The sequence below is a fragment of the Balaenoptera physalus genome (assembly GCF_965194825.1).
Source record: "Balaenoptera physalus genome assembly, chromosome: 10".
Classification (NCBI taxonomy): domain Eukaryota; kingdom Metazoa; phylum Chordata; class Mammalia; order Artiodactyla; family Balaenopteridae; genus Balaenoptera; species Balaenoptera physalus.
In genome coordinates, this window is record NC_138889.1 from 10,898,807 (window position 1) to 10,926,641 (window position 27,835).

Here is a 27,835-nt window from a genome sequence, read left to right on the forward strand (position 1 = left end):
CGGGGCCCCTCGCACGGAGGAGGGAACCCGTGCCCTCTGCCTTCTCTTCTGAAAGGAGGTGATGCCTGTTTTGTCCAGGGCCACGTGCAGGGAGGTCAGCTCCAGGACTTCCTGACGGACTCCTTTCTACAGAGTTGTGAACCCCACTCCCCCGGGGGGATGGCTCGCTTAGCTCGGCCGGATCCGAGGAGGGGGCTGCTGTGGTTACCGCCGAGGGAGAAACAGCGAGGGCGAAAGGCCGACGGAAAGGCTGTGGACCCCAAACAGGCCGTGAAGTCAGGAGCGCCCGACCAGACCCGTTGCTTGACGGTCCCGGCTGTCACTTTCAGGCTGGGCTGTCTGCACGGTGGTCTGGAGTTTCACCCCGACTAAGACGTGGCAGAGAGGGCGGAGGAGAGGAGAAAAGAGGAATGAGGAAGGAAAGGAGAGGAGGGAGGAGGTGAGAGAGGAGAGGCGAGGAGAATGCAAACGCGAGAGAAATGGAGAGAGGAGATGGAAGAGGAGAAATCTTAGATTTGTGCGGAAGCAGAGCGTGTGTGCGCGAGAAAAAGATGCGAGAGAAAAGTGGAGAGAAGGACGAAGTGAGGACGGAGACCGAGGAGGCTGACAAGGCCTCATCCTCGCTCGTGGCCAAGTGTCCCCGGCTCTCTCCTACAGCGTCGACCCCGCAGCGAGCGCCGGGCGCGACCACCGGCCTCCAAGCGGCCGCATCCCCTCTCCTCCCTCCAGCCGCCGGCGGAGCCCCGCGGGCCCGACCCCCGCGGCTGCCCGGCCGGCGCCCCGCGCGCCCCGAGCGCTGGGAGGGAGGGAGGGAGCAGCGAGCGAGCGAGCGAGCGAGGGAGGGAGGGGCTGCCGGTGGGAGGCAACCATGTGGTTCCAGCTCACTCTATTGCCACCCCCCCTCTCTTTCTTCACTCCTTTTTCTTTCCAAACAGGGAAAAGTGTTCCACGAAGCGGTAGGGTCTTTCCGCCTCGCCTTTTCCCCGCTGACCCGGGTCCCCGCTCCCGTCCGAGTGCCAGCTGGTGGGGCGAGCGCTGGAAGCCCGTCTGCGCCCGTTGCGGGGATCCCGGAGCTGGGCGCGGGGCGCGAGGCGTGGGGCCGCTCCCGCGCCGGCACATGGCTGCAGCCGCCCCGCGCGCACCCCGAGGCGCCGCGCCCAGCTCGCCTGAGGTCCGTCGCCTGAGCCCGCCCGCCCCGGAGCCAAGCAGCGGCTGAGCGGGGAGGAGCCCGCGCCCGGGGATCGGGATGATCCCCCTCGTCCTGCTCGGGCTAGGTGAGTGCCTGGGGAGGGCGGGTGGCCCCGGGCACACACTGTCCCGCACCCGGGCCGCGACGCGGGCTCCGAACGGTTGTCCCCGCGGCCCCTGGAGTGAGCCGGACGCCTGTGTCCCTGCCTCCCGGCCAGGGAGGAACACATCTGGCAGCGCAGGGCCGCCCAGTCGGCCATCGAAAACGTCTTGCACATCTGGGCCCTGGAGCAGCCTTGGGCGTTGGGGTGTTTCCTGGTTGAGTTTGGCCGAGAACCGCTTGGTGTGGCGGGTGCTTTCGGGGGTGGTGTTTAGTTTCAGGAGTATCTGGGGAAACTGGAGAATTGGGGGAGGGAAGGTATTATTCAGGAATTTTTGTGCCAGGTTCCTGAGGGTGGGGGGAGCTTTTTCGTTTCAAACAGGCGCCTGGAGGGCGCAGATTAGAAACAGATGTGTTGGAGGGTAAGCGAAAGGGAGTGGGAGAAGAGAGGGGGAGAGGAAAGCAGGAGAGGGGAAAGGGCTGAGCACCAGGAGGACCAGGAAGGTGCGGACAGACTGGGAGGGACGAAGAGGGGAAGGGAAAGGGCTGGGAGGGAGAGAGGAAAGAGGAGGAGGGATGTGAGGCAGAACAGCAAGACTGAGAGAGACTGATCAAGACAGAGAAAAATGGAGCGGAGGAGAGAATAGAGGGAAACAGGTTCTGGGGCCAAGAGAAGTGCTGCCCTGCGTGTCCCTTCTGGGTGTCACCCAGGCAGGACTCCTGAGGCCTCAGAGGCCCTAAGGCATAGACTCACCCGGGCTGGAAGCAGGCAAGTTTACAGGACAGGGCAGGACAGTGCCCATCAAGGATGTGTGGGCAAGAGCTGACAGGAGGGAGATGCACCAGGGCAGGGAAGGCCGACTGCGGAGCTGAAGAAGAGTCATGATAGGCACCAGGGAAGCGTGGGCTACACCTAGAGCCGGGACCAAATGTGAGCCTGAGTTCAGAAAACCAAAGAGCCAGCAGGCGTGGTAAAGGGAGCGCTGCCCTGGAGCCCAGGCCAGGTGAGAACTGGTCCCGGTTTTGAACTGACTCGCTGGGTGATCTTGGACCACTTACCCACTACCAGGCCTTCAGTTCCCTTAGCTCCAAAACAAGCAAATGAGATGATTCCTAAGTCCCTTCTGGCTCTGACGGCCTTAAACACCAGGAGTTTGTCAGGGACCTAATGGATAGAAAACCCCCCAAACAAAAGTGAAGAGGCACTAAAAACTCCCTCTGAATTAGATGTCTAGAGCTCTCTGTCTCTCTTTTTGAAACCTTACAAACCAACTAGGCCTTATACATGCCTGCCTAGGCCAGCCTCAGGCCAACAATAACTCTTCACCCAGGTTAGAGGAATGAAACAGGTGGATTAACCTAAACTATTGCTCAAGTAGGGCAGGTGAGGAGCCACGATTTTCTAAGCTCTTTTAAATACCAGCCAAGTATTGCAGTACCACTCCTGAGCACAGCTGGCATATCTGGATGGCACCTTTACTGGCCTCTACCCCTAAGCCACCAACCACCCTATGTCAGTAGGCTCAAATGTCAGAGCAGCCTTATGAAAAGCAGCTGGAACTCATTGAGTACTTATTATGCTGAGCATGTTATACGGGCTATCTTGTTAACTCATTTATTCTTCACGCCAACCCTATTGGCCACCCACTATTATTACCCCGGTTTTACAGGTGAAGAAAACCAGATGTAAAGAGGTCAGGTAACTTGCTCAAAGCTGTAAGCTCCTAGTTAGCAGAGATAGGATTTGAATGCAGGTTGTTTGCTTGCTGAACCGCCATGTATAGAGTCTGCCGGCACCACAGAAGGACTCTTAAAGATGTTCTCTGCATTGAGATCCAGTTCAGTCCTATTCATGGAGCAGGAAATGTCAGCGAGATCCTGCCCCGTGGGAGGAGCCTGGGAAAGGGAAACAAAACTATGAGTGTTTGAGCACCTGCTCTACACCAGCCCCATTTGGGCACAGTTTCTGGTGGAAAGTGACTTTGGCCCACATGGTCAGTTGAAATCAGCTGGCTTTGATGATGGTCAATGTCTTAGTTCGTGAGAAAGAGGAACAGACCAAGACATGGATCAAAAGATGTCATTGGTTCCTTAGCCATTTTTTATTGAGTGCCTACTATGTGTATCATTCCTCTGGTGAGAATATCATCTGTTGGGTTGATGTCTTTCTCATAGAAGTTGTCTCTCATGATATCTTTTTTGGGAGGGTTCTGTCTTTATAAAATTGTTACAAACCAAATGCCATGTAGAAGAGAAAAAGTGGACCACTGACTTAGAAATTCTCCATAACTGGATGTTCATCTACTATTCACCTAACAGTAGGATGTTCACCTACTATTAAGCTTTTGCCACATCAATGCCCTTGTCAGATGTACTCAGACACATGACATCCCAGCTCTCAATTGAATAAACTGTTCAAGTAAGAAGTCACAGTGGAGATGAGTTGAAGGGTCAGGACAAGAGACAGTGCAGGAAACCTGAGATGAGGTTAGAGAGCCAGAGAGCAGCATGTGAGGGGAGTAGCGCTGAAGGAGCTGAAATCCCTGCATGGGTCAGCAGCCCCTGGGGAACCACTCCCGTGGGCTGGATTAGCCTTATTTGCAAAGTGGTTTTGAGCCCTGGGATGCCTGGGCGGGCACTCTTTAGGAAAGCCAGAAGGAAAGCCCTCAGTGTTGCCCGAATCCTAAAATCATCTCCTGCTCCCTGAAAGGAACAGATCCAGGGTGGCTTCTGGCCACTGCTAGCGTGATTTCTGGCCTCTTTTTTCTAGAGAAAGCGCAGTATTGAAAGGGAGTTAGGAGGGCTAAGAGTTCATAGTCTGAACAAGGATGGGCCAGTTGACTCCTTGCTTTCTGGACCCGCCAGTGAGTGAAATCGAATGTCCCGCCTTTCTGATGTGAAGGAAAAGGAATGCTCTGAGCCCCACGGAGGAGAAACAAGGGGGACTTCATGGGTTCCCCCAGCCCCTCCTCTGACCACAACCTCTCCCCTTCCCCTGTTGCTTCGGTCTCATTATCCTACCTGAACTTCTTCCTGGACTTCTGTAATAGCTGCCACGTGGTCTCCTTCCCAAACTCTCTCTTCCCTTCCTACATACTGCTACCCGAGTAACCTCGTGAAACAGCTGGTATAAGGCAAGAATTTGGATTAGGAATCTGGCAAGCTCTCTGGGTTCCTTGACTGCAGAATGGGGGTGGAGGGATTTTGAATTCACATTCTCTCTGATTCCATGATCTTACTCTGCTCTTCCATAAACGTTTAGTAGTCTCCATTGCCTATAATGTCAAGTATAAACACTTCATTCTCATATTAAGGATTTTACACAGTATCATTCACAACTCCCCCCCCCCCAACAACTCTCCAGGAAACCTGGATTACTTCCTGTACTCAAACCATGCCCCATGCTTCTTTCTGACTCTATGCTTTTGTTTATGATAATCCCTCCACCAAAAATGCCCTCTTACTCTCCACCCTTACAGATTGTTGACCCTCCAGATCAAAATCCTGTTCACTCTCCAAGTCTCACCTCAAGTACCACTTCCTCCATACACCTCTCCATGATTTCACCAACAGAATGTACTTTTTTCCTTCCTTTGAATCCCAATAGCCGTTCTATTATGCTACTTTGTATTACAGCCATCTGAATACTTACCTAACACTCCAGTTAGAGTGTAAGGTCCATGCCTCATTCATCTGGGTACCACTTTTAGTACCTAGCAGAAACTAAAAGCTTGCGAAGTATCTGTTAAAATAATTGGCTATTTGAAACATTTGGAACATTTAAGGTCAAGAGAGGTGAAAGATCTGGAGTATTATTACTTTTTGACTGTGGAACAACACAATTGCGAGGAGCCCAGTTTTAACTGTTTGCTTTTATGCTGCCTTGTCCATTAATGCAAACACAATGAGTACTGTTTTGTTTTCTTTTTTTAAACTTTGGGTTTATTTATTTAATTAATTTATTTATTTATGGCTGTGTTGGGTCTTCGTTTCTGTGCGAGGGCTTTCTCTAGTTGCGGCAAGCGGGGGCCACTCTTCATCGCGGTGCGCGGGCCTCTCACTATCGCGGCCTCTCTTGTTGCGGAGCACAGGCCCCAGACGCGCAGGCTCAGTAGTTGTGGCTCACGGGCCCAGTTGCTCCGCGGCATGTGGGATCTTCCCAGACCAGGGCTCGAACCCGTGTCCCCTGCATTGGCAGGCAAATTCTCAACCACTGAGCCACGAGGGAAGCCCAGTACTGTTTTTAAAAAAATTATGCATAGAACAGTACATGGACAAGGACCAGATAATACATTTGTTATACAAACTTAATGTATCAAGTACGTTAGTACCAGACATTAACAATAGAATTCATTGAAACTTTTGCCAGGATTGGGAAAGAGCTTTGTTTCCAAAAAAATGAGTTTGAGGAGTGCTTGAATGCTTGGCCCACTGGCCTGTGGTTTAATGATGGGTCTCAGTAGGATTCCATGTCCTTCCCTCATCTTCCCACATTAATGGTGATGGTTATAATATAGAAACATTCCCGGTAGGCTCATATCTTGTCTCATTCAATTTTTATCTTTTGCCCAGCTGGGCAAAGTACGCATGAGTATATTTCATAAATGTACCTAATGATGATGAACTAGACAGACATTTTTAAAAGGTAGAATCAAAGATTAGCAGACATGGGGAAAAGCTAAGACACTGTCTAAATCAGTGGTTCTTAAAATTTTTAATCCCAGACCCCTCTGAGAATCCAGTGAAAACCCTGAATCCACTTCTTAGAAAAAGACACATACACATCAAATTTTCCTATAACTTCTAGGGGTTCATTGACCTCCTGATACCGTTCCTTGGAACCCAACTAAATCCTTGATCTAAACCTACCCTTTCTTTTATGATGAAGAAAGAACCAAAGTTCAGAGAGATTTGGCTAAAGTTAAACAGGTTGCTTAGTAGAAGGGCCAAGACAAGACCCCCTAACTCCATAATCTGTCCTATCACACATTCTGGAAGTGGAAAATCTCTCTCCCTCCTTTTCAGCTCATGTAGTTAAGCTCCAGGATCACAGTTGCTCTTCAGATGCTTCAGTTAAATGTAGTCAGTGCTGAATAATTGCCATTGGTTTTATGTTGAGAAATTGCCTGAAAAATAGGGCCGATGTCATAACATTTCAGTTTAGCCATCATAACTAGAAATCCTGGAAACTTCTGCAGTGCCTTGTATAATGTCTGGTATATTCAGGAAAAAGGGATTATACCCAAAGTCCTAAAGGTGTAGGTGTGCCTACAAGGAATAGAATGGGAAATCAATAGCTCTAGCTCCTTCATAATTTTGCTGGGTTATTCTGGGCAAGTCATTACTATTCTGAGCCTCAATTTCTTTCTCTGTGAAACGAGATTACTAGACTCAGGTTATCTCTATGTTTCCTTATACCATTAACATTCTCTGGTTTTTTTATAATTCTGAGAATTTTCCAGCTGGTCCAGATGTGGCTGTGATCAGAACACATGGGTGTTACCATGCTTATCTGATTTTTTTCAGCCACTGAGCCCTCATGGCAATAGGTAGCATATGATTATGAATCCAGAACGGCTGGCTGCCTAATGTGAAGAGAGCAGTAGTGACTCCATCCTGGGTCTGCACTGGGGCACTGATAGCCAGGCAGCATCATTCAAGGTCAGGGTAGATGGCCAGAGACCTCTGCGCTAGAAGTTTAGTACCTGAAATACTCACCGAAAGGACCTCATCCTGAGCAGAGTTACCTACAAAACGACCCCAAGCATGGACACCCAGGGTAGACTCCTGAGTAGAGGGTCTATTGTATGAAACTGTTTGCAGGCATTAGCATTTCCTTCAGTTTTTAAAATTAAGGCATAATTTACATACAGTAAAGTGCACCCACTAAGTGTGTAGCTTAATGATTTCCCTGCATGGATTTGAACTTGTGGTTGGGTTTTGAAATATGAATTGTGTATTATTAGCTCACTCATAGTACCTGAGAGAGAATTATGTGGGTAGGATTATTATGGCAGTAGAATTTATTGCTAACATTTGCACAAAGTTTCACAGTTTACAAAATATATTAACATACCTTATCTCATTCTCAAATCACTCTTTGAGAGTAAATGTCATTATTATGCCACTTTACAGGTAAATAAACTGAGGCCTAGAGAAATAAAGTGAGTTTCTCGAGATTACCCTCTTAGTAAATAGTTGAGCCAGGACACCGACCCAACATTTTGGATTCCAAAAACTATTTGCTTTCCAATTATCAGGAGGCATATAGTTATTCTGAAATCAAGGCTTCTGTGTTACCAAGAAGAGAGGATCAGGCTGAAGCAAGGCTTCATTTACAGGATTCCAAACGATAAATCCCACAGTGGAAAATTTGGTTAGAACATTTATCACCCCCTACCCCCCACTCCATTCAAATTGTTAAGAAATGGTTTGTTTGGGTTAATGTCTATTGTTTATAACCCAGAATTACTATGTATGTCGTACATGGGTTACTAGTTCCTTCTAACGAATCAGAAGACTCTCATAGTTGTGGAGACCTCGCCTTGCTTTGGGGTTGGTTGCGTGAGCTCCTTATTAGTCCTGAGGCTATGGATGGTGAGTGTATTGGCTACAACTCACCCTATATGTTGCCTTTTGTAATTAAATTCCTCTTTTCAGCAGTTTTGACTTCTTCCCAAAGAAGAATGCAGACTGTACCAAAAAAAAAAAAAAAAAATCTGGTTATCTGAGCTTCCTAACTGTCTAGATTCTGGGAAAATAAGTTTATTTCCTTTGGCACCACATAGACCAGAATGGGGAAGAATGCTGAAATCAAACAACCTTTATTTTGTTAGTGACAGTGGTTGGATCACTGTGTGCGGAGCCTCGGCCAGAGTCTGCTGGTGATAAGACTGAAGGCTACTTTGTTTCCACGGGACGCAGGGGAGAAAGCCGCTGCCTTTGTGCCCACACGGAGAAGGGAACATGGGCAGCGTCTTCCGAGGTTGGTGTGGAATATGGGAGGTCTTTCTGAAGCAAGGCAGCAAGGGGATCTGGAGAGTTCAGGTCACAAAAGACGACAGGGGAGAAGAAAGGGGAGCAGGAGGAAGAGGAAGGCGTAGAAATAGAAAGCAGAGGATGCAACAGCTAAAAGCTTGACCCTCCTGGCATTCACAGAGCAGCTTCTCTGAGCTCTTTCTATTTCACGGAGAGCGGCAGCAGCTTTCAGGAGCTTCCAGGGACTCTCATGTGTGTCCCATAACATTTTCGACAACATTCATGCACCCTCACTCACAAAACAATTAGAGAAGGGGGGCTCCTTCTGTAGTCCAGGCCCTGTGCTAGGCTCTCAGATGCCACTGATACAGAACACAGTTTCCACCATCTAAGAACTCAGCCCAGTGGGGCGACATAGTCCTAAACAAGGAATTGCAGATATATGAGAGTGCTGTCCTCAAGGAAGGTACCAGGGTTTCTAGGAGTCCCGGGGAGGTAGCAACTCAATCCTGTGCCGTCTCACGGAGATGGGCTGTGTCTTCCCACGTGCATCTTGGCAGGACGGTGGCTCGTGTTCCCCTGTCACCCACAGCACTTGCACATTAGTGGGGCTGGTGCTGAATAAACAGCTGGTGGGTTGATGGCTCACCCCCATCGTCATCAGAAGGGACGGATTCAGTGCTGTGTGTCGTTGGCCTTCAGCCAGGTGCTTTCTGGAAGGACTGGACCTGCCGACATCCTTGCCTGTTGAAAGTTATGGTTCGTTCTCCCTCACAACCTGCCAGTTACGTAGCTGCCTCTGGTTCCCCGTCCCTCGTGGGATGTTTATAAAAAGAAAAGAAAAGAAAAAGGGGAAGGAATACATCAGTGACTTTGGATCTCTTAATTAAGAACGGTGGTCTGCTCACTTGAGGTTTGAGTAATATTTGTCCACGTGGAAAGTGAACAGGATCAAGCCGAAAAGGAATTTTTTGCTCCAGAAGAAATCCGTTGTATTGAACAGGTTCAGCCCCTGACGTAACCTTTTACTTCTTTTCTTGTTGGGAGGGTTGGGGGTGAGGGGGTGTCAAATCCTGGAGAGGGAGAGTGCTTTGCGACTTCATCGTTTAAATTTAGGCTTGGGTTTGTGGGGATCATTTTGACTTGGAGCAATAAGCCTTCCAACCCAGCCTCTGTCACTTCTCATTACTTCCAGTGACAGTTCCAATTATTTACAATCACTCTTCAAGGGAAGAGTGGGGGAAGGCACATAGGCGGCCATGTGGATGTGCCGGGTAGCCACTTCTGTAAGAGCTCAACCCCGGGGTCCTGGCTGGGCCACTTTATAACAGTGTGACCTTGGGCACTTCACCTTCCTGACCTTAGTTTTCTCACCAGTAATCACATCTATTAACAATGCATAGGTTTGTTGTGAGAATTAAATGAGGCAATGCATACAAAGAATTTTAGCATCCTGCTTGGTACATAATGAGCTAATAAATGGCTGTCCTGATTCCCATGACTGTCCTTGCTGGAAGAGGCTCAGCCCAGAGGTATATGGAGGGTCTGCTTGAAGCCAGCAGACACGAGGCCAGCAGGGCCAGCCTTCAGGGCTCCGGCCACCACTGCCCCTCCATCCTGCAGATGAGTTCCCAGATGTCCTTCGGGGAATGTCGCCTGCTCCAGGATCCCAAGAGGTGCATAAACCCCGTCTGTGCCCCAGTTGTCTGTAACTGCTCTAGGAGAGTAACTTTTTCTGTTATTCAGCCCCGGGCAAGAGGCGCCCTTCCTTATGCTGCCCTGCATACTGTCTGCAGGTTGCTGAAGCTGAATCACAGGGGGCTGGACTTCTTTTCCCCACTCTGCCCTCTCCATCACACACTCCCCAAGGCCTGTGCCCGCTTGGGCTGTCCAGCCTGGGCAAACACGGGCTGGTTAATTTCTGCTTTTGCTGTCAGGTACTGTTTTATTGAGCACCTACTATGTAGCAGGCATCATGCTAGGGACTTTCATACCAGAAAGTTCTGGTATCCTCACAACAATCTGTGAGGCCGGTATTATTTTTTTTTAATATTTTATTTATTTATTTATTTATTTATTTGGTTGCACTGGGTCTTATTTGCGGCTCATGGGCTCTTTAGTTGCGGCTCGCCGGCTCCCCAGTTGTGGCATGCAAACTCTTAGTTGCAGCATGCATGTGGGATCTAGTTCCCTGACCAGGGATCGAACCCAGGTCCCCTGCATTGGGAACGCGGAGTCTTAACCACTGCGCCACCAGGGAAGTCTGCTGTGAGGCCGGTATTGTTGTCATCCCTATTTTGGGTCAGAAAAGTTAGACTGAAGAGGTCAGGTGTTCTGTCGTAGGCTGTACAGCTGTACAGACTGGAGCTGAGTTTGCCTTCTGCTTCAGTAATGATCTGGGGAAGACAGGAGTGGAGAGACAGACGGATGGCATACCTATGGGGACACATGGATGGGAGGCCACCATGTGGTCTTTGAGGATTTGGCCTAAGATGGAGCTGCAAGGCCCTGCATCCTCTACTTTTGCCCTGACCAAAATTAGATCCAGTGAGCCCAATACCCACATTCAAGACATGTTGAATTGTATTTCCTGTTTAAATTTGGGAGGAAAGGCAAACCTCAAGGTGGGAAGAAAAATGTCTGTTTTTTTCCACTGACCTGAACAGCAAAGAGTGTGGGCTAAACTGGGTGTCCCAGATTTCCGCAGACCTAGAATTCCCACTTAGAATGGATTCCTGGCCCAGGCGGGTAGAGTCTGGGTTTCCAGCCGAGGCCTGGTCTCCATCTGCTTTCCTTGGCTGGAGGTCCATCCCCCATCCCTCCAGCCAATAACAAAGTTCAGGCTCCCGCCTTGCAGCCTCTCCATCCTCAGTGGAGGAGAGCCGGAAATGGGGCCACCTCTCCGTAGCCACCGTCTCTGCTCCACTGCCTCTCCCTCCCTGTTCCCGGAGTCCTGCAGCTTCACAAGCCCTGAGGAATCCAGGTGACCGTCCTCATATGCCTGCCACCTGAGCCTGACCTTCCCCTAGCTCTTCCCCTCTCTCTCTGGACCCAGTGTGGCTGCTCTCGGATCTGGTACTTAATGAGAGAGAGACAGAGAAGCAGAGAGAGACAAGAGAGCGAGACAGGGAGAGAAAGAAAAAACAGAGAAAGAGACAAAGAAAGACAGACAAAGACAGAAACAGACATGCACACACAGAGACAAAGACACACAAAGAGATAGAGACAGAGAGAGAGAGAGAAACAGAGAGAGAGGGACAGAGTGAGACACAGACACACACACACACGCAGAGCAGGCAAGTGTGAACTCTGTACAGCTCGTCTTTCCTGTGTCGCCTGGCACGTGGAGTCAAAGGTCCTCTTCCTCCCTCTTTCTCCTTTGTCTTGGTGGATTCACCCTGCACATCACTAACTCCACTAGGGTATCCGAGGTAGGGCAAACAGAGGAAACACAAGTCAATGATTACAGGAAGTGTTGGTGGAATTCAAAAAATATTATTTCCAGGCTCAGTACTTATGTGTATGTTAGCGCATTTAATCTTCATGACAGCTTTGTGAGACACATAGTGTCAGCCTCCATTTTATCGAAAAGGATCAGAGAGGTTAAGACATTTTCCTGGTGTTATACAGCTAATTAGTTGCAGAATCAAAAGGAGAAGCCAGGTCTTCTGGCTCCCAAACCATTGCTCATCCCCTTCCTCCACTGGACCATGAGCCTCCCTATGCCTGGCAGCAACACCCCACAGCAGGGCTCCTCACTGGCTCTCATCCTCCAGTGTCTCATTACCAGCTCATGGAGGGGTCAGTGAATAAGCTTTGTTGCCAGATATGGCTGCCTTCAACTCTGGGAAGGCTTGAGATTTGTCTCAAGTGATCAACCGTTCTGATTTGCCCAGGACTGGGAGGTTTCTCAGGACGTGGAACACAGGATTTTCAATGATAAAACAAGGACAGTCCTGAGAAAACCATCTGGCTGTTCACCCAGGTAGTAGACCACTCAAAGTGTGATCCTCAGACGAGCAGCAGGGGTAGCACAGGGAGCTTGCTAGAAATGTAGCATCTCAGGTCCCACCCAGACCCACTGAACCAGGATCTGCAAGATCCCTGCAGAACATAAGAAGCATCTGAGAAGCTCCAGAGCAGGACCTCGGGCACCTTTGGCAGGAGTTGGGGAAATGGAAGACGTGCACCTGAGTTCCCTGACCTGGGACCGTCACCTGCTGTAACCTCAGGTGATGTCCATTGACACGCAAGACTTAGGCTTATAGGCTGAGAGGAAAGGAGTTACAGGTCCCAGAGTTGAGCACATGGGGGTGAGAAGGCTGGAGGGTGTCTTGGTGCTGTGTGGGCGTGAGTGATTCGCGGTTAAGCTTTTCTGTCTGTCCTTGGAATGATGATGTTATAAAGGTTCTGAAGTTTCCTGGATTCTCCTTTCCTTTTACCGGGGCGAGGCTGGAGCGGGCAGTGGCCGACAGCAAGTTACCCAGGGTCTGCCTGGGGCCAGCAGCGGCCTATGCCCCTGGGGCCTGGAGACACGGGAACTGAGAGCACAGAGGGCAAAGGCTCTAATTGAGCCATGCTTGCCGAAGAGCAGACTCTCCAAGTTAGTTACTGAAGGAGTAGTAGGCTATTCAAGCAGCGCTCCACACCTACAGGATTTCCTGTGTGATGCCTGGCTCCTCGTCACAGGATCCTAACCCAGCTTCGCGAGCAAGCTGGCAGCGGTTACCTGGCCCTTCCTTCCCCATGGCGAGCACTTCACTGGGACATAAATAGAAGTTATCGTCGAACCTGTGCTCCAGTGAGGAGGTGGTTGGCCAACTTCACACACTTCACAGGCTCTTCTAGGCCTTGGCTTATCTTAGAGTAAACCTGGGTCAAAGCAGGTGTTCCGTCCTTTGAGTGATGGTGGTAGTGTGTCATCTTCTGTTAGTTTCTTTGCTCTCAAACCTGACTGTCACATGTGAAAATCACAGGTACCAGGCAAGGTAGGAAAAGACGTTTGTAAGACTGGGGTGGCGGAGCAGCCTCAAACTGAAAGAAGCATAACCCACATTTGTCAACTTTCTCTCTGTTCCAAGTCACATGCTCAGTAGGGACTCTGAAATAAGGGCATCTCAAGGGAGGGGATGACAGGCAGGCCTGGAGGTGGATGTGTTCATCTGCTCAGTTAGAGCTGTTTCAGACAAAGCTGATTTCTGCTGAGATTTTTTTTTTTTTAAACATCTTTATTGGAGTATAATTGCTTTACAATGGTGTGTTAGTTTCTGCTTTATAACAAAGTGAATCAGTTATACATATACATATGTTCCCATATCTCTTCCCTCTTGCATCTCCCTCCCTCCCACCCTCCCCATCCCACCCCTCTAGGTGGTCACAAAGCACCGAGCTGATCTCCCTGTGCTATGCGGCTGCTTCCCACTAGCTATCTATTTTACATTTGGTAGTGTATATATGTCCATGACACTCTCTCACCCTGTCACATCTCACCCCTCCCCCTCCCCATATCCTCAAGTCCATTCTCTAGTAGGTCTGTGTCTTTATTCCCATCTTGCCACTAGGTTCTTCATGGCCTTTTTTTTTTTTTTCCTTAGATTCCATATATATGTGTTAGCATACTGTATTTGTTTTTCTCTTTCTGACTTACTTCACTCTGTATGACAGACTCTAACTCCACCCACCTCATTACAAATACCTCCATTTCATTTCTTTTTATGGCTGAGTAATATTCCATTGTATATATGTGCCACATCTTCTTTATCCATTCATCCGATGATGGACACTTAGGTTGCTTCCATGTCCTGGCTATTGTAAATAGAGCTGCAATGAACATTTTGGTACATGACTCTTTTTGAACTATGGTTTTCTCAGGATATATGCCCAGTAGTGGGATTGCTGGGTCATATGGTAGTTCTATTTGTAGTTCTGCTGAGATTTTAATCCCACCCTGACACCGAGAAATCAAACCATCACTTTTCTCATAATAGGGAGAGATGTCTCTGACCTAGGTTGGTTTTGTAACAGTTTCGTCTGTGCATGTTGTTTTCCCTGGGATCTCCGAGGGCTTGGTTGTGGATGGATTTTATCAGAAGATACAGATTTCCATTATGAAGCAACTCCTGTGTGCTGGATACTTGCTCATCCAAGTCCTATCAGGGGACCAGACTGACAGAGGAAAAAGGAAATGGTGAACGATGTCAGACAGAATGTAGTTAAAGGCCAGAATGTTTGGTACAGACAGGAAGTGAAATGCGGGATTTGGAAAAGGAGAGTCATTAAGGTGTAAGATCTTCAGCAAACAGTGGAGCAAGAGTGTGTGTCATGTGAGATGAAGATATTGCATCAGGGGGTGGGTGAGGGGTCAGGAGCCTGGAGGCGCGCAGCTGGGGGCATAGAGGGGGCAGGGCGGACACGTGGGGATAGTTGTGAAACAGTTACTCAGCCTCACTCTGGAAATAACACACAGTCATAGTTTACAGGCCAGTTTGGGGACCTACCTCAGGCAGTGTGGAGAAGGACCTTGGGCAACTCCCTCTCTGGGTCTCAGTTGTCACCCTGCACCAGGAGAGATCGGAGGGGAGAATTTCTAGGTCCTTCCCACTCTGCAGCAGGAGGACACTCTGCTGTACTCCTTAGCGGGAGGCTTCAGACCCCAACGATCCCTCGCCGTCCTCCCCGTGCAGGCATTGTGAGCTGATGCTTCACCTGTGCCCCCCCGGGTCTCCCTGCTCCCCCAGCTCCCTGGCTCTGCCCCCAGTGCTTTCCCTGGCACTAGAATAGACCCACATACAGTCTGACCTGCCCAGGCCTCTGCCCCTGAAGATGCCGAAGTCGCTCGCATCCCAGGGCTTTTGCACGTCTGTCCCTCGCCTGGAGCGCTCTCTCCCTGGTCTTTGCAAGGCTGGCTCTTACCTTGCAGGTTTCAGTGCAAATATTGCCTCCGTGAGACCCTCCCTGAGCTCCACTCAGCCTCCCCTCTAACCAGAGCCTTGGCCTGATCACCTCACATTACCCTGCTATATTTTCCCCCTAACATTTATCACAGTCTGAAGTCTTCTTTTTACCTCTGCTCATGCACTTGTCTCTTGTCTGTTTCTACAAGAGTCTGGACTTTGTATCGCTACCTTCTGTATCCCCACAGTGCTTGACACAGAGATAGCTACTCAGTAAAGAGACGATAAATAAACATCTGCTTTTTTTCTCTATGGTGTGCATAGCAACCGAGACATTGTATAAATGAAAAAAGTTATTCAATGAGCCCTTATTTGTGCAGAGCTCTTTGTATATGTTATTTCATTTAATCCTCATAACAACTCTACCATGTAGATACTATCAGGATCCCCTTTTACAGAGGAGGGCGTGGATCATTACAGAGGTGAAGTCCTTGCCAAAGTTACACAGCTAGTGAGCTGTGAAGTCTGGGTTTGAACCCAGGCAGTCTGACTGCAGAGCTGGTGCCATAAGTTCATGTGCTATTCAGGTCACCTAAGCCAGCGCTTCTCAGACTTTAAGGTGCTTATGAATCAGCTGGGGACCTTGTTAAAATGCAAGATCTGACTTAGCAGGTCTGGGGCGGACCCTGAGATTCCGTGTTTCCAGCAAGTTTCCAGCTGGTGCTGCTGGCCCATGGAAAATGCCTCTCAGGAGGGAAGGGAGAGGCGGAGGGAGAGAAACTGGCCTCAGAGAGGCCAGGTGGCTTTCCTTAGATCATGTAGCTAGTTCATGGCCAGCCTGGTGTCCTGGCTCCTAGCCTAACGCTCTTTCAATGGCTCAGCAACCCCAAGGATTTTAAAGCATGTACACATCTTCAAAGACCGTTCGCAGGAATATAGCCACCTGAATTAGAGATTGCAAAGGGGCCCATGATGCTGGCCCGTGCCCCCTGCTGATCATGACCAGGATACCTGGTTGCTGCAGGGCTTCTTTCCGTCCCCGAGGCAGAGGGCATGGGAGCGGGTACGTGGAGATCACACACCTTGGCGGCTGAGTGTGTGTGCTTGGAGGAGGTCTGGAAATTCTGGGGAACCATTCATGTCTCTCAAAACAAGAACTGTCATGCCCAGGACAGAAAGTGCCATTATCTCCGGTTTACCAAGCTCCCAGTGGCTGCTCTAAGGTTTGCGGATACATCAATAGTATTTGTTACAGGGAGCATCAGGTCATTTGAGCCGCCTCCACCCTTCCCCAGCCTTCCCTGTTCCTGTCTTCCTGACACAGAAGGTTCAATTGCTGAAAGCTTTTACACATCAGTCTGTTCCCCCTCCCACCCAGCAGAAGTCCCTCTGGAAGATGACCGTCCATCCTCCAGAGGAACACACCGCAGGGTACTCAGGACCTGCAGAGCCCCATCCGCTCCAGGACAGCTCTTACCCTGGGAGGGACTTTCCGCTCTGAGCTGGAGACACTTGAAACTGCCACCTCCCAAGGCTACAAAGATTAGGACTGCCATAATCTTACAAGTAAAGGGCCCTCCAATTTGTAAAGTGATGTTTTAAGAACATTTATCTGTGATGGGTACTGTGCTAGACATTTTCATATACACGTCACCTCATGTAATACTACAAGCACACCCTGAAGTATGTAGTGATCAATCCCCCTTTGACATATGGACACTGAGAGAGGGATTAAGTGACTCGCCTCAAGACAGACAGCCGATGTCATTTCTACTACATCATAGCTGCCCATCCTCCTTATAAATAGTTGAAGAACGTTCTTTCATGTTTGTCTCCTATCCTGCTCTCTCCTTTTACAAACTAAACACTCCTGTTTCCTTTAACCTTTCTCCCCAGTTATTACAACCATCATTAACTGAAACCATGCTATGAGCCAGGGACCCAGTATGTAGACTGAATCCATCTCCATAAGAACCTTAAGACATCTCCATTTTGTAGATGAGCGAAATGCTGAAACTCAGAAAAGTAATTTGTCCAATGTCACTTAATTAGTAAGTGACAGAAAGCGAGGATTTGAGCCTGGGCCTCGTAGACTGTGAAAATGAGAAGAATGCTGGGTGAAGGGATGGAATGAGGACAGTGGGATTCGGGTGAGAAATGATGCAAACTTGGACATTCTCCCATCATAACTATCTTTATTGTGTTGGCAGAATAAAGAATAACCACGTACTAAATTGGGCCTTCAGGGGAGCCGAATCTGTGCAGGGTGAGAGTTATTGAGGGCTTTGTTATTGAGAAGGTTATTTCACACCAATTCTAAGTACTTCAAAAAAAAAACCAACAGCTTTATTGAGATGTACAATAAACTGCATATATTTCAGGTATATAATTTGTTAGGTTTTGGCATATATATATATATATACACCCATGAAACCATCACCACCATCAAGATATTTTACATATATGTCATAAATCCAAAAGGATGGCATGCCTACTTACGAATTTTGGGGGTTCTGATCTTCATGGAGGGTCTAGTACAAGGACCCAGGAAGGACGCAAACCATCTCCAATCCCTGGAAAGCCTTGCGGAAGGTTTAGACCTGAGATCAGTGGTAGTCCAGATCTGCAGGACCCTCCAGCTCCCTTTGCTTCTAGATGTTCATACTACCTTGCAGTTTTCCGACTTATTTTGACCTTGAGGCCAGAGCCCACATCTCCAGCCCTGTTTGGCTTCTCTGGATTCCCGTGAACCTTTCAGGAATAAGTTAACTATCAAGTTCTCGGGGTTGAAAAATTAAGTAAAATGGAACCCAGTGGGGCTGGTCCTCCAGTTCAGGGGCCCGTCTTTTCAGGGTTCTGGATTCAGTAAGGATGAGATGGCCCATCTGAGTCTCCAGGAGATAGGGGGCACCGGGTCAATGTCCAATTCCTGTCTCCCCGCTGCCCCTCTTACCTCACCCTTGCCTCCTGAAACCCCGTCCCCAAATACACACTGCATTAAAGGGAGCAAAGACACCCTAAGTCCTTCCAGGGAAGGACTCTGAATGCAAAGACAGAGGCTTGCTCTGGGATAGCTCAATGGCCTAAATACCCTCTTCACGCTAAGACCTTCCTCATTTCCCTCAGTTGAAGTAATCTTTGTCTGCTCTAAACTCCCAAAACTATCATTATGTCACCAACCACCTTCTACCCTTAGAAATATAATTATTCACTTTCTGGACTGTTCGCTTTCTCAGGCATGATCCTGGTTTGATCCATCTTTGCATCCCCTGCAGTGTCTGACACGTAGTACACATGGTACTCGTTGAACAAATGAATGAATGACCCACCTTGTCCTAAACCTCAGGGAAGAGCTGTGTCACTTTGCTTAGGCAGGACTCAGAGCTGAGCCTAGCATTATCCCGGTGTCTCTCGCATCAGATGTCACACATGGAGTAGCGGTATATTACACCCAAAATGTGATTCTCACTCGGGTGATATAAATAGAGCCGGAAAGATGCCTACACCATCTTTGCACACACTGTTAATTCTCAGCAAAGGTGAGGCTTAGCTTGACAGGCTTGGCTCACAGAAGGAAATGGGCTGCTGGTACTGGTGAGTCTGCCGTCGCTGGTGAGGCTGTCTCGGAGGGAGACGTGGCTCCCACCTCCGTGCTTCCAGCTGGTACTGATGAGCCCGGGGAAGGCAGGTGGTTGAAGTGGGAGAGAGTAGTTCTGAGCAAGGCGGGGTGGGGGGCTCAGCAACTAGGGTCCCATTTGAAAAGAAGTCTACAGAGTCCTGGTACCTGTGGGCTGCCTGTCCAATTCCCTGTCCAGAGACAGCCGTTCCTTGTGGACACGTGCGGCAAGGCCCAAGTGATTAGATGCCTTAGGTCACTGGGAAAGGAATCCATTCATGTTTTAGACAAAATTTGATCCGAAGTATAGGTGCGCCTAGATTACCGTTTCTCAGACTTTTAGATTTCAGGGACCAGTGGAAGTTCAAAAATAAATTTGGACATGAAATCAGGTGCCCACTTTTTAAATATTGCTGACTATTGACGTTAAACAAAAATGTAAACTACCATCCTGTTACAATTATTCCTAAAAAGAAATGGCATTTCAACAACAAAAACAATAATAGAAACAAAAAGACAGTTGACAACCATACACGGACAGCTGTCTATCTCAGCTAACATTTACTGAGTGCTAACAACATGCGAGACGCCATTCTAAATATTTTACTTTTATCTCATCTTACTCCATACATATTATATCATCTACATTTTTCCTTCCCTGTGAAACCATGAAAATTTTATCATGGACCAATGGCACCAGTTTATACCCGAGAGTTAGGGAATCACTAGCTGAGAGAATTTTTAGAGGTAACTCACAGCCCTAGGAATCAAACTCCTATGAACCTTAAAGTTTCCGCCTGATGCACAGGCCAGGACGTGATCCTTCAGGGTGAGTGCTTGATGCAGGATCCAGATGACAAAGATCTTCCTCTGAAGTTTTCTTTGAGATGTGGGACCCAACGAGTTCTGTTCCCAGTTGCAACGGAGACTCTCAAGCTTGCAGCTTTTATCCACAAGTGCAATGACCCAAGTAAATCACAATCCAGCCAAAGATGAAATGCTTCCAACTACATTTTTGGGTCATGAGAGATGAAGGAAAAGCTACCACTTTTGCAAGATAGAGCCTTTTTCCCCTTTCCTTGCCTGTACTTTGAAAAGCTTAATATCCCGCTATCATGTTTCACAATGAATGCAAACCAGATGGCTTAAGCCAAGGGAAAAAATGCTAGGTTGAGTAACAGGGTATGAATTAAATAACCCTTAAACAACCATGTAAAAAAAAATTCCTAAGTGTTTCCTAATTTCTGGATTAAAGGAAATTCATGGAGGCCTGAAATAGAAAGAGAATACAAAGGACCTTAAGATGCTGCCTCTAGACTTAAGGGCCTTCTTCAGAAGATGGGCAGGCCAGCAAGGTCATCCATTGCTAAGTTTCCCCAGAGACCAGACACATCTTCAAAAGGAGGAAGCAAGTGGGAGGCACTGTTATTTATTTTTCCAGTGCTTAACAAATCAGCTCAAGGAGACCCAGTGTCAGACCTAGATGTGAAATACTACATTTCCGGAGACAGTGCTTTAATATCCAGATGGAAAAGGAGCCAGATTCAGGATAGAATGTGGTTTAAGTCCAGACGATCTTTGCTTGTTTCATCCCTTCCCCTTAACCATCTTGCTTCCCAATAGGAAAGAAAGACACAGTTCGAACTTCCTATTATAGATAGAATGCAACAAAAAATTTTCAAACTACTTCTTATTCCCAAAGAACTAGATTTGGAGGGAAACGTGAGGAAGCATAATGTAGTAGAAAGGACATTTAAGTAAGTGTAAGAAGAACTTAATCTGAAGGGCGAGTCCTAGCCTCCATGTCATGGAAGTTTAGACTCATAGGGCTGGAATTTTTAAAATCTGGTGGGAGCTGGGGATAGCCCTGGATAGTGATAGCTCCATTTTCTATCAGCTCTATGACCTTAGGTAAGTCACTTACCCCTGAGCCTCAGTTTCCTTATCTGCAGAATGGGGATACTCGTTCCCATGTTACAAAGGAGGAAGGTAAGGATCTTAGAGATTCATAAACTTGGCCAAAGTCACAGGCCAGTAGGTATCTTATTGCAAAGCCTGTGCTATTTTCCCTAACCACACCAAGATGAGATCATAGGCGCTGAAATGTTTGCAATGAGCCAGGTACTGTGCAATCATCCCTGGTGGCTATTAGGCACAGACTTCCACCTGGCATGTGCAAACAGACATCCAGCCCACTTCTACATGTGCCCACGAAGACATTCATGTCAGACTGTGCTTTACAAATAGAAGCAATTTTGTGCTCTGACCAGCATGAGTATACTTTAAGAATAAATGGACATTGTAAGGCAATTATACTTCAATAAAGATGTTTAAAAAAAAAAAAAAAAAGAATAAATGGACAAACCCAGGGACTTTCTGTGTCCCAGAAATCCAGGCTTGGCGGTGGCTCCAGCCACAGGAAAAGCAATCCTGGGTCACAGACAATTGCTTGTGCTCTAATGCCAGTTCTGATCTTCCCAGCATGAGTGACACTCCCCTCGCTCTGGGATGAGCCTCGTCCAACCATCCTGCCTCAGAAATGAGCTCTTTCTAAGAGGTTAAAGCAAACACCATATCTGCTCTGACTGATCACTCTTCTGGGGAAGTCTGGGAAAAAGAGTGTGGACTTTGAGGAAATGATAAAGAGGGAGTGAACTCCTGGTCTGCACACAAGGGTGCAATGCTCGTGCATAATTAGTGGGGTGCTAATAACACAAACCATTTTAAAGAGCAGTTTAAAAGTCTGCTTCAGGAATTTTCAAGCCATTCATAGCCTTGGACCAATACTTCCATTGTTAGGAACCTATGCCAAAGAGATAATTGAATAGAATGTACAAAAATTTATGTATTAAAATGTTTACTGCAGTAAAAACACTGGCACAAGCTAAATGTCTCAGAATAGGAAAGTGACTAAGTAAATTACAATTCATGAATCCATACAATTGAATATAATGCTGTTAGTAAAACAGGTAACAAAGAACTTTCATGACTTGTATGAATGTTCATGATATAAAAAGCAATGAAAAGACCTCAGAACTATGTATATAGTAAAATCTGTACTCTGTGTGGGTGTGTGTGTGTATGTATATGTATATATGCATAGAAAAAAGACTGGAAGGAAATTTTACAGGTGTTTGTTATTTTCTGTGTTATTTTTTTTTCTCTTTTTTTCTTTTTCTCTGTTTTTTTTTTTTCTGTTTTTTTTTCTGGTTTTCTTTTCTGTGTTATTTTTGTCCCTGTTTTCCAACTTTTGTATAATAAGTACACATAACTTCCATTTTTTTAAATGTTATTTTTAGAATTGCTGAAAACTCTAAGTGCCGTCCTTAAGTGGCTTTCTCTTTTGCGTGAATAAGTACGGCAGCCTCCCAACCGCCACCCCTTCCTCCCATCCTACCCGCTTCCCAGCCCAGCCTATACTGTCTCCAGGGTCGTCTTCTCTGACTCCAAGCTGATCAGGTTTAATACCGTTGGTCTAATACAGACTCTGACTACCTGTTGCCTTTAGACTAGAAGGTAGGGTTCAAACTCCTTTGTATGATTTGCTGTTCAACCACACAGACCAGACTCTCAGATCTTCTGGCCTCATGCATGGTCTTCCCTCTGCTTAGAACACCCTTTTCCTTCCTTCTCCACCTGGGAAAGTCTTACTTGCCACGAAGGCCAAGCTCAGAGGTGAGCCTCTCTATGAAATCTTACCCATCAGTCCCAAGCAGAGCTGGTTGCTATTGGCTCTGTTCCCAAAGACTTTGCCTATAGCTCTGTGTTAGCAAATATAATTTATCATAATAAATGTATTTTAATATCTCCTGCTCCCCCCTCAACTTCCTCCCTATGTAAGCCCGTATGATTGTGAGGGTCAAGTTTGAGACTCATTCCTCTTGGTGTGCCCGGTGACTGGCACAGTGTACTTGTCCAGGGATGGGTAGGTAAGGAAACTGGTGACCGAGCTGGACCAGAGGAGGCAGCAGGGGGTTCTAAAGCCAAGGAGGTCGTCTGTGTAATACGGCGGCGAACTGACCTTCATTCCACTGCAGCCAAACGGATTTAAGTTAGCCAGAAAAGTTGCACAGTTTGTCATCACTGGAACAGATGAATGTTTGGGGTAAGGAGATCCCTTCAGAAGAGGGTAGAAACCTCCCTGTGTAAGAGGGGTTGTGACTCAAGGTGGACAAGGGGACTTCAGCCAGACCCCGGCTTCAGCGAATTGTCCGAAGAAGCTCGGGGGGGAGGCTCCCCGCTTCTCCCCAGCCCGCTGTGATTCTGCTCTAAGCCCCGGGCAGGTTTCCATGTCAGCTGCACTTCCAAACCCAGATCTGCAATTTGAACCTAAAGGCTCGCAGACAAAGAAGACTGCTAAGAGTGAAGCCAATTGCTCACAGAGCCCAGCAGGGCCCTTGGCTCCACACCACTCATTAGCATCTTAAGTTCACATAAATATATATGAGGCCTGTGGATTCACCCGCGAGTCCCAGAGGCCCTCGCAGCCAAAGTAACATCTCTCCCCCTTTGCACCTCCTCCTGGGCTTTCTGAGCCCAGCTGCCTCCAGGGAGCCCAGTGTTGTGTGGCTATTCCCTGGCAGGGGCCCAACAGCTCATTTTCGGGGTGCAGAAATAGACACTTGGCCCTTCGGGAGACCAGCTCTGTTCTGCCCCTCCCCCCCTCGTGGTGGTCCAAGGTCTCTGAAGACCAAGGGTTTCCCTGCTGTCCCTCTCACAGCCCGGATCCTGGACACTAGAAGGCAAAGTGAACCCACAGCATGGATGCAGCACAGCCCCGGGCAGCCCCGACTGGATGCTGTAAAATGCAGAGCTGAGGGAGTAAGGACACTCTGGGCTTTTTGTGCTTAAACAGCCCCCAGTCTAATGGAATATACAAAACAGAGAAGGAAAATCAAAAAGTAGAAACCTGAGACATAGTACCAACCGCAGGGAGATGTAAATGAGAAGATAATCAGCAGTGTGTGAAGCCTGTAAATTCCCAGGAGGGGGCAGGGCAGGAAGGAAGTCTGGCTCCATCCAACCTCAGAGCTTCTCAGAGGAGGTGAATTTTGACAGGAAAAGGATGGAGTTGCGAAGGGTACTGACTATTGGGCAGGGACAGCTGATCGGCTGCCCTTCTCCCACCCAGGGGTGCTGAAGGGCAATCGGAATGGCAGGGAGACAGCAGCTCCAGGGGTTCGCGGACTCCCAAAAACAGCCCCGTCTCATTCCAAAGTAACTAGCCCAACTACCTCAATTGTTTCCAAGTCTGGAAGGAAAGAAGGGCTTGCAGAGAAAAGCCATGAAATGAAGCCAGTGGAATCCCGATATGTATGGGAGAGCCCGGTGTGGGCGGCTGTGCCTCGGTGTTTTCTGGCCCCAGCTGTGGGATGTGGTGTCCTAGCTCTGCCCTGGCCAGATACATGACTCTCCCTCTACAGCTTGCTCTGCAAAGAAAGCACACGTATCCCTTAGAGGACTAGAAGAGGGCAGTAGATGAAGTGGAAGGAGGAAATTATGGTGGCAGATTTCCAACCTCTGACGGCATTTTTAGCTCAGATTCTTTGGACGCGGTTTCTCCAGTCCCACTTCCTTTGCTGACCTGGTGTCCCTCAGTGAGGCTAAGAACAGGCATCCTGCCTTCTGAAGCATCCTTCACCCTAGTTTTCTGTCCATCTTTCTTCCCTGGGCCTGAAAGAGCCCAGGCTCTGCATCTGCTTCTCATGGACCGCAATCAGCCTCCCCATCGCAGCAGCCTCTCTTGGACGGGGAAGGAGACAGATTTCTCAGCTAGGGAGGAGCTCCCCTGCCCCTGAGATCTTCAACTTGAAGTCACAGCAGGTAACACTGGAAGAATCCTTAGGGGTCATTAATTTCAACTCATACCTCAAGGCCAGAGTGAGGAGGGGCCTTCTTCAGAGCTGGAGTGGTCGTCTTGTCCCCACGGTGAGAAGTGGCACGGAACAGAGGCTACAGCACCATGTCTGGCTTTACACCCTGACTTGAATGCGATGAAACCAGGAATAAGTTATTGAACGTCTCTGAGGGTCTGTTTCCTCAGCTGCCAAAAAACAAAAGAGAGAAAAAGGAAAAAAGGGTAATAATGAATAACAATACGTCTTTGTAGGATGATCTATAAGATTATCGATAGCAAGAGCTCTCGCTTACTGAGCACTTACTGTCTACCACGTGCTGTGCTGAGCACTGGGCGGGCGTCACCACGCCCCCACCCTGCCCCGAGCCCGGCGCCGTAATTGTTACCACACGCAGACCCCAGCCGTCAGCACTGGTCCTGGACATGCCTCACCTTTGATTTTGAGATGATGGAACTCCTATGGTCTCCAGTTTATACAAGTCAGAGGACCTAAAAGCAGGAGAGCGGTTCACCTTAAGTCTGAGCCCTGACTTGCTGACCTGCCCTCTGGTGCTGGGGGAAGGTCCCTGGTCTTCTGGTCCAGACACAGCCTGCTCTCATCTTGTTTAAATAAGGCCAGGGAGGCAGGCAGGAGGCCTGTGGCTGGGGAGGAAGAAACAAGGGCTGTTTGGGATTCCATGTAGACTCTGGGCTATTGAAGCTGTCAGGCTGATACACAAGTTCTGTCAGGCTTGTAGCTCTTGGCATTCTGGCTGCTTCCCCCTGATGACCATTTATAGTCAATCCCTCTGAAGCGAATGTAGCCCTGGGCTTGGGCGAAAATGATGAAGCTGGAGGAGAGGCACCTGGCCGTGGGGAGGCTGGGGGTCACTACAGACACCTCCCTAGCTCCACATGCTACATGTTTCCCAGAACCCGCGCTCTACTGTTCCTTCTTCAGGCCTAAGATGTAAGAGCAGGCCGGTGCCGAAGGGAGGTCGGACGGTGGAAGGGACCGAAGGATCGAAGGAGCGTGGCCACACGAGTTTTAATGCAGGACAAGCCCATATGGTTTTGTGGCAGGGAGTCCAGTCCCTATGCCCCTTGAAGTTTTCTTTGATTTTTCCCTTAAGTGTAATTCAAGACCCTTTTCCTGGAAGTAGCACACCTTTAACGAAGCTTGGGAAAGGGAAAGATGGCTTGACCGCATCCACAGTTCAGTCTGGACAGTGAACTGTGGTTGCTATTACTGTGATTCCCGTGGCATCTGCTTCGGGAGAGGGCACTAGATTACATGGGTCCTAGGTGGACCCTGTGCGCTCTCGGTGCCTATGATGATGAAAGATTAAGAGGTGCGTTCAGGAACAGTCCTGCAGAGTCAGGGTTGGGTAAAAAGGACACTGTCCTCAAAGCCAGCCGGGTGAATTGCTAGCAAGACGGGAAACTCCAAGTAATGGTGATAAAAGGAGAAGCCGTACTGGGGGCTGAGGCCACAGGAAAACAGTACTTTGAGGTAGTCACCACGGGCCTGCGTGCATGTGTAGGAATGCAAAATAGTAATAATGTCCTTGTTCACCATGATAGGGATATGGGGGGAGCAGGGGTGAGGGATGGGCAGAGGCAGGGGAGGGACAGGAGCATTGATATTATTGTCCTAGGTACCAGATACTGGGTTGGGAGCTTTACATACACTAATTTATTTATTTATTTATTTATTTATTTATTTATTTATTTATTTTTGGCTGCATTGGGTCTTTGTTGCTGCACACGGGCTTTCTCTAGTTGCGGCGAGCGGGGGCTACTCTTCGTTGCAGTGCATTGGCTTCTCATTGCAGTGGCTTCTCTTGTTGTGGAGCATGGACTGTAGGTGCGCGGGCTTCAGTAGTTGTGGCACGCGGGCTCAGTAGTTGTGGCTTGCAGGCTCTAGAGCACAGGCTCGGTAGTTGTGGCGCATGGGCTTAGTTGCTCCACAGCATGTGGGATCTTCCCGGACCAGGGCTCGAACCCATGTCCCCTGCATTGGCAGGCGGATTCTTAACCACTGTGCCACCAGGGAAGTCCACTAATTTATTTTTTAGTGTTCATTATCTTGAGAGGTCAGTTTCAATCTATTTTACAGATGAAGAAACTAAGTCTCATAGAGGCCAAGTAAATTGCTAAAGGTTTCGGACTTAGCCTATGATGGAGCTGGGATTCAAACTTCTTTCTACTCTGTCAGGCCTTTTGAGCAGCTGAAGGTTAGTTACTTGTTCAGGACACTCCCATAGGGGAAGTGGGAGTTACACGTGCTCAGGAGGCCAGAGGCCAGACCATAAGTTGCTGTAGTGGATACAAGGATCCTTCCATCAGGCTGAAGGAGCTGAGACACTGTCTCCAGTCTGAAGAGGTGTCTGTTTTTATGAGAACAGTCTGTCCCCCGCACGGTGTGGAATGACACTGTCACAACCTCATTTTTCTGGTTCATTTTTCTAGAACTTTGTAAAGATCATGACCTTTCTGTGATGACATCCTTTCTTCCTTGGCTAAATGAAAACGCACTTGGTTATGTTACAACATCCTTTGGTTAGTTTCAAATCCGAGGATTCTGAGGTCCTGTTTTTATTAACTTTAGGGGTTTGTTATCACATGTTAAAAACCTTTTAGTGCAAACTACAAATTCATTCATTCATCCAAATTTATTGAGTACTTGCTATGTACTATGACAGTGGTTCAATACTGGGAACAGGAGAATGACTAAGATTGTCTCTTCCTATACGAGGCAGATGCATTATCAAGTGCAATGCAATGTGTGACTAAACATCAAGATGTTTAAAGCATCGTACACATAGCTAGTCTCACTCGATTGGTTTTTCATTCATTAAAAAACAAAACCAAAAAACCCCAATGAGTTCATTGTAAGGCGCTACGTTAAGTACTAGAAAAACTAAGAAGAGTTGAATGGGGGAGACAGATGAATAAATAGATAAATTATATGGTACAAAGGAGGTAAAAATCTATAACAATTAAGGGCCACAGTTGGTAGGCATATTACTATTGATTTGCATAGTAGTAAATGATTTAGTATTTTCCCCTGGAACGGAGCAAGCACTTAATAAATGCTAGTATATGTTGCTGTTATTATCATCACTATTATCGTTGTTGTTAGCAAACACTTGGTGAATTAATGTGGATCTTTTCCTATATAATTTATAGAAGCTGGACGATATTGTTATCTCTCCATTTTA

General features: G+C 48.0%; 1 protein-coding gene across 1 annotated transcript in view; it reads left to right on the plus strand.

The window, feature by feature from the left end:
• The first annotated feature begins 458 nt into the window (after window positions 1–458).
• Window positions 459–27,835, plus strand: part of CLMP (CXADR like cell adhesion molecule) — a 93,971-nt gene continuing 66,594 nt past the window's right edge. The window contains exons 1-2 of the mRNA XM_082410919.1: window positions 459–581; window positions 936–1,274. Coding sequence (XP_082267045.1) covers window positions 1,247–1,274 — 28 coding nt within the window. The 5' untranslated portion in view covers window positions 459–581; window positions 936–1,246. The remainder of the gene's footprint in view (window positions 582–935; window positions 1,275–27,835) is intronic.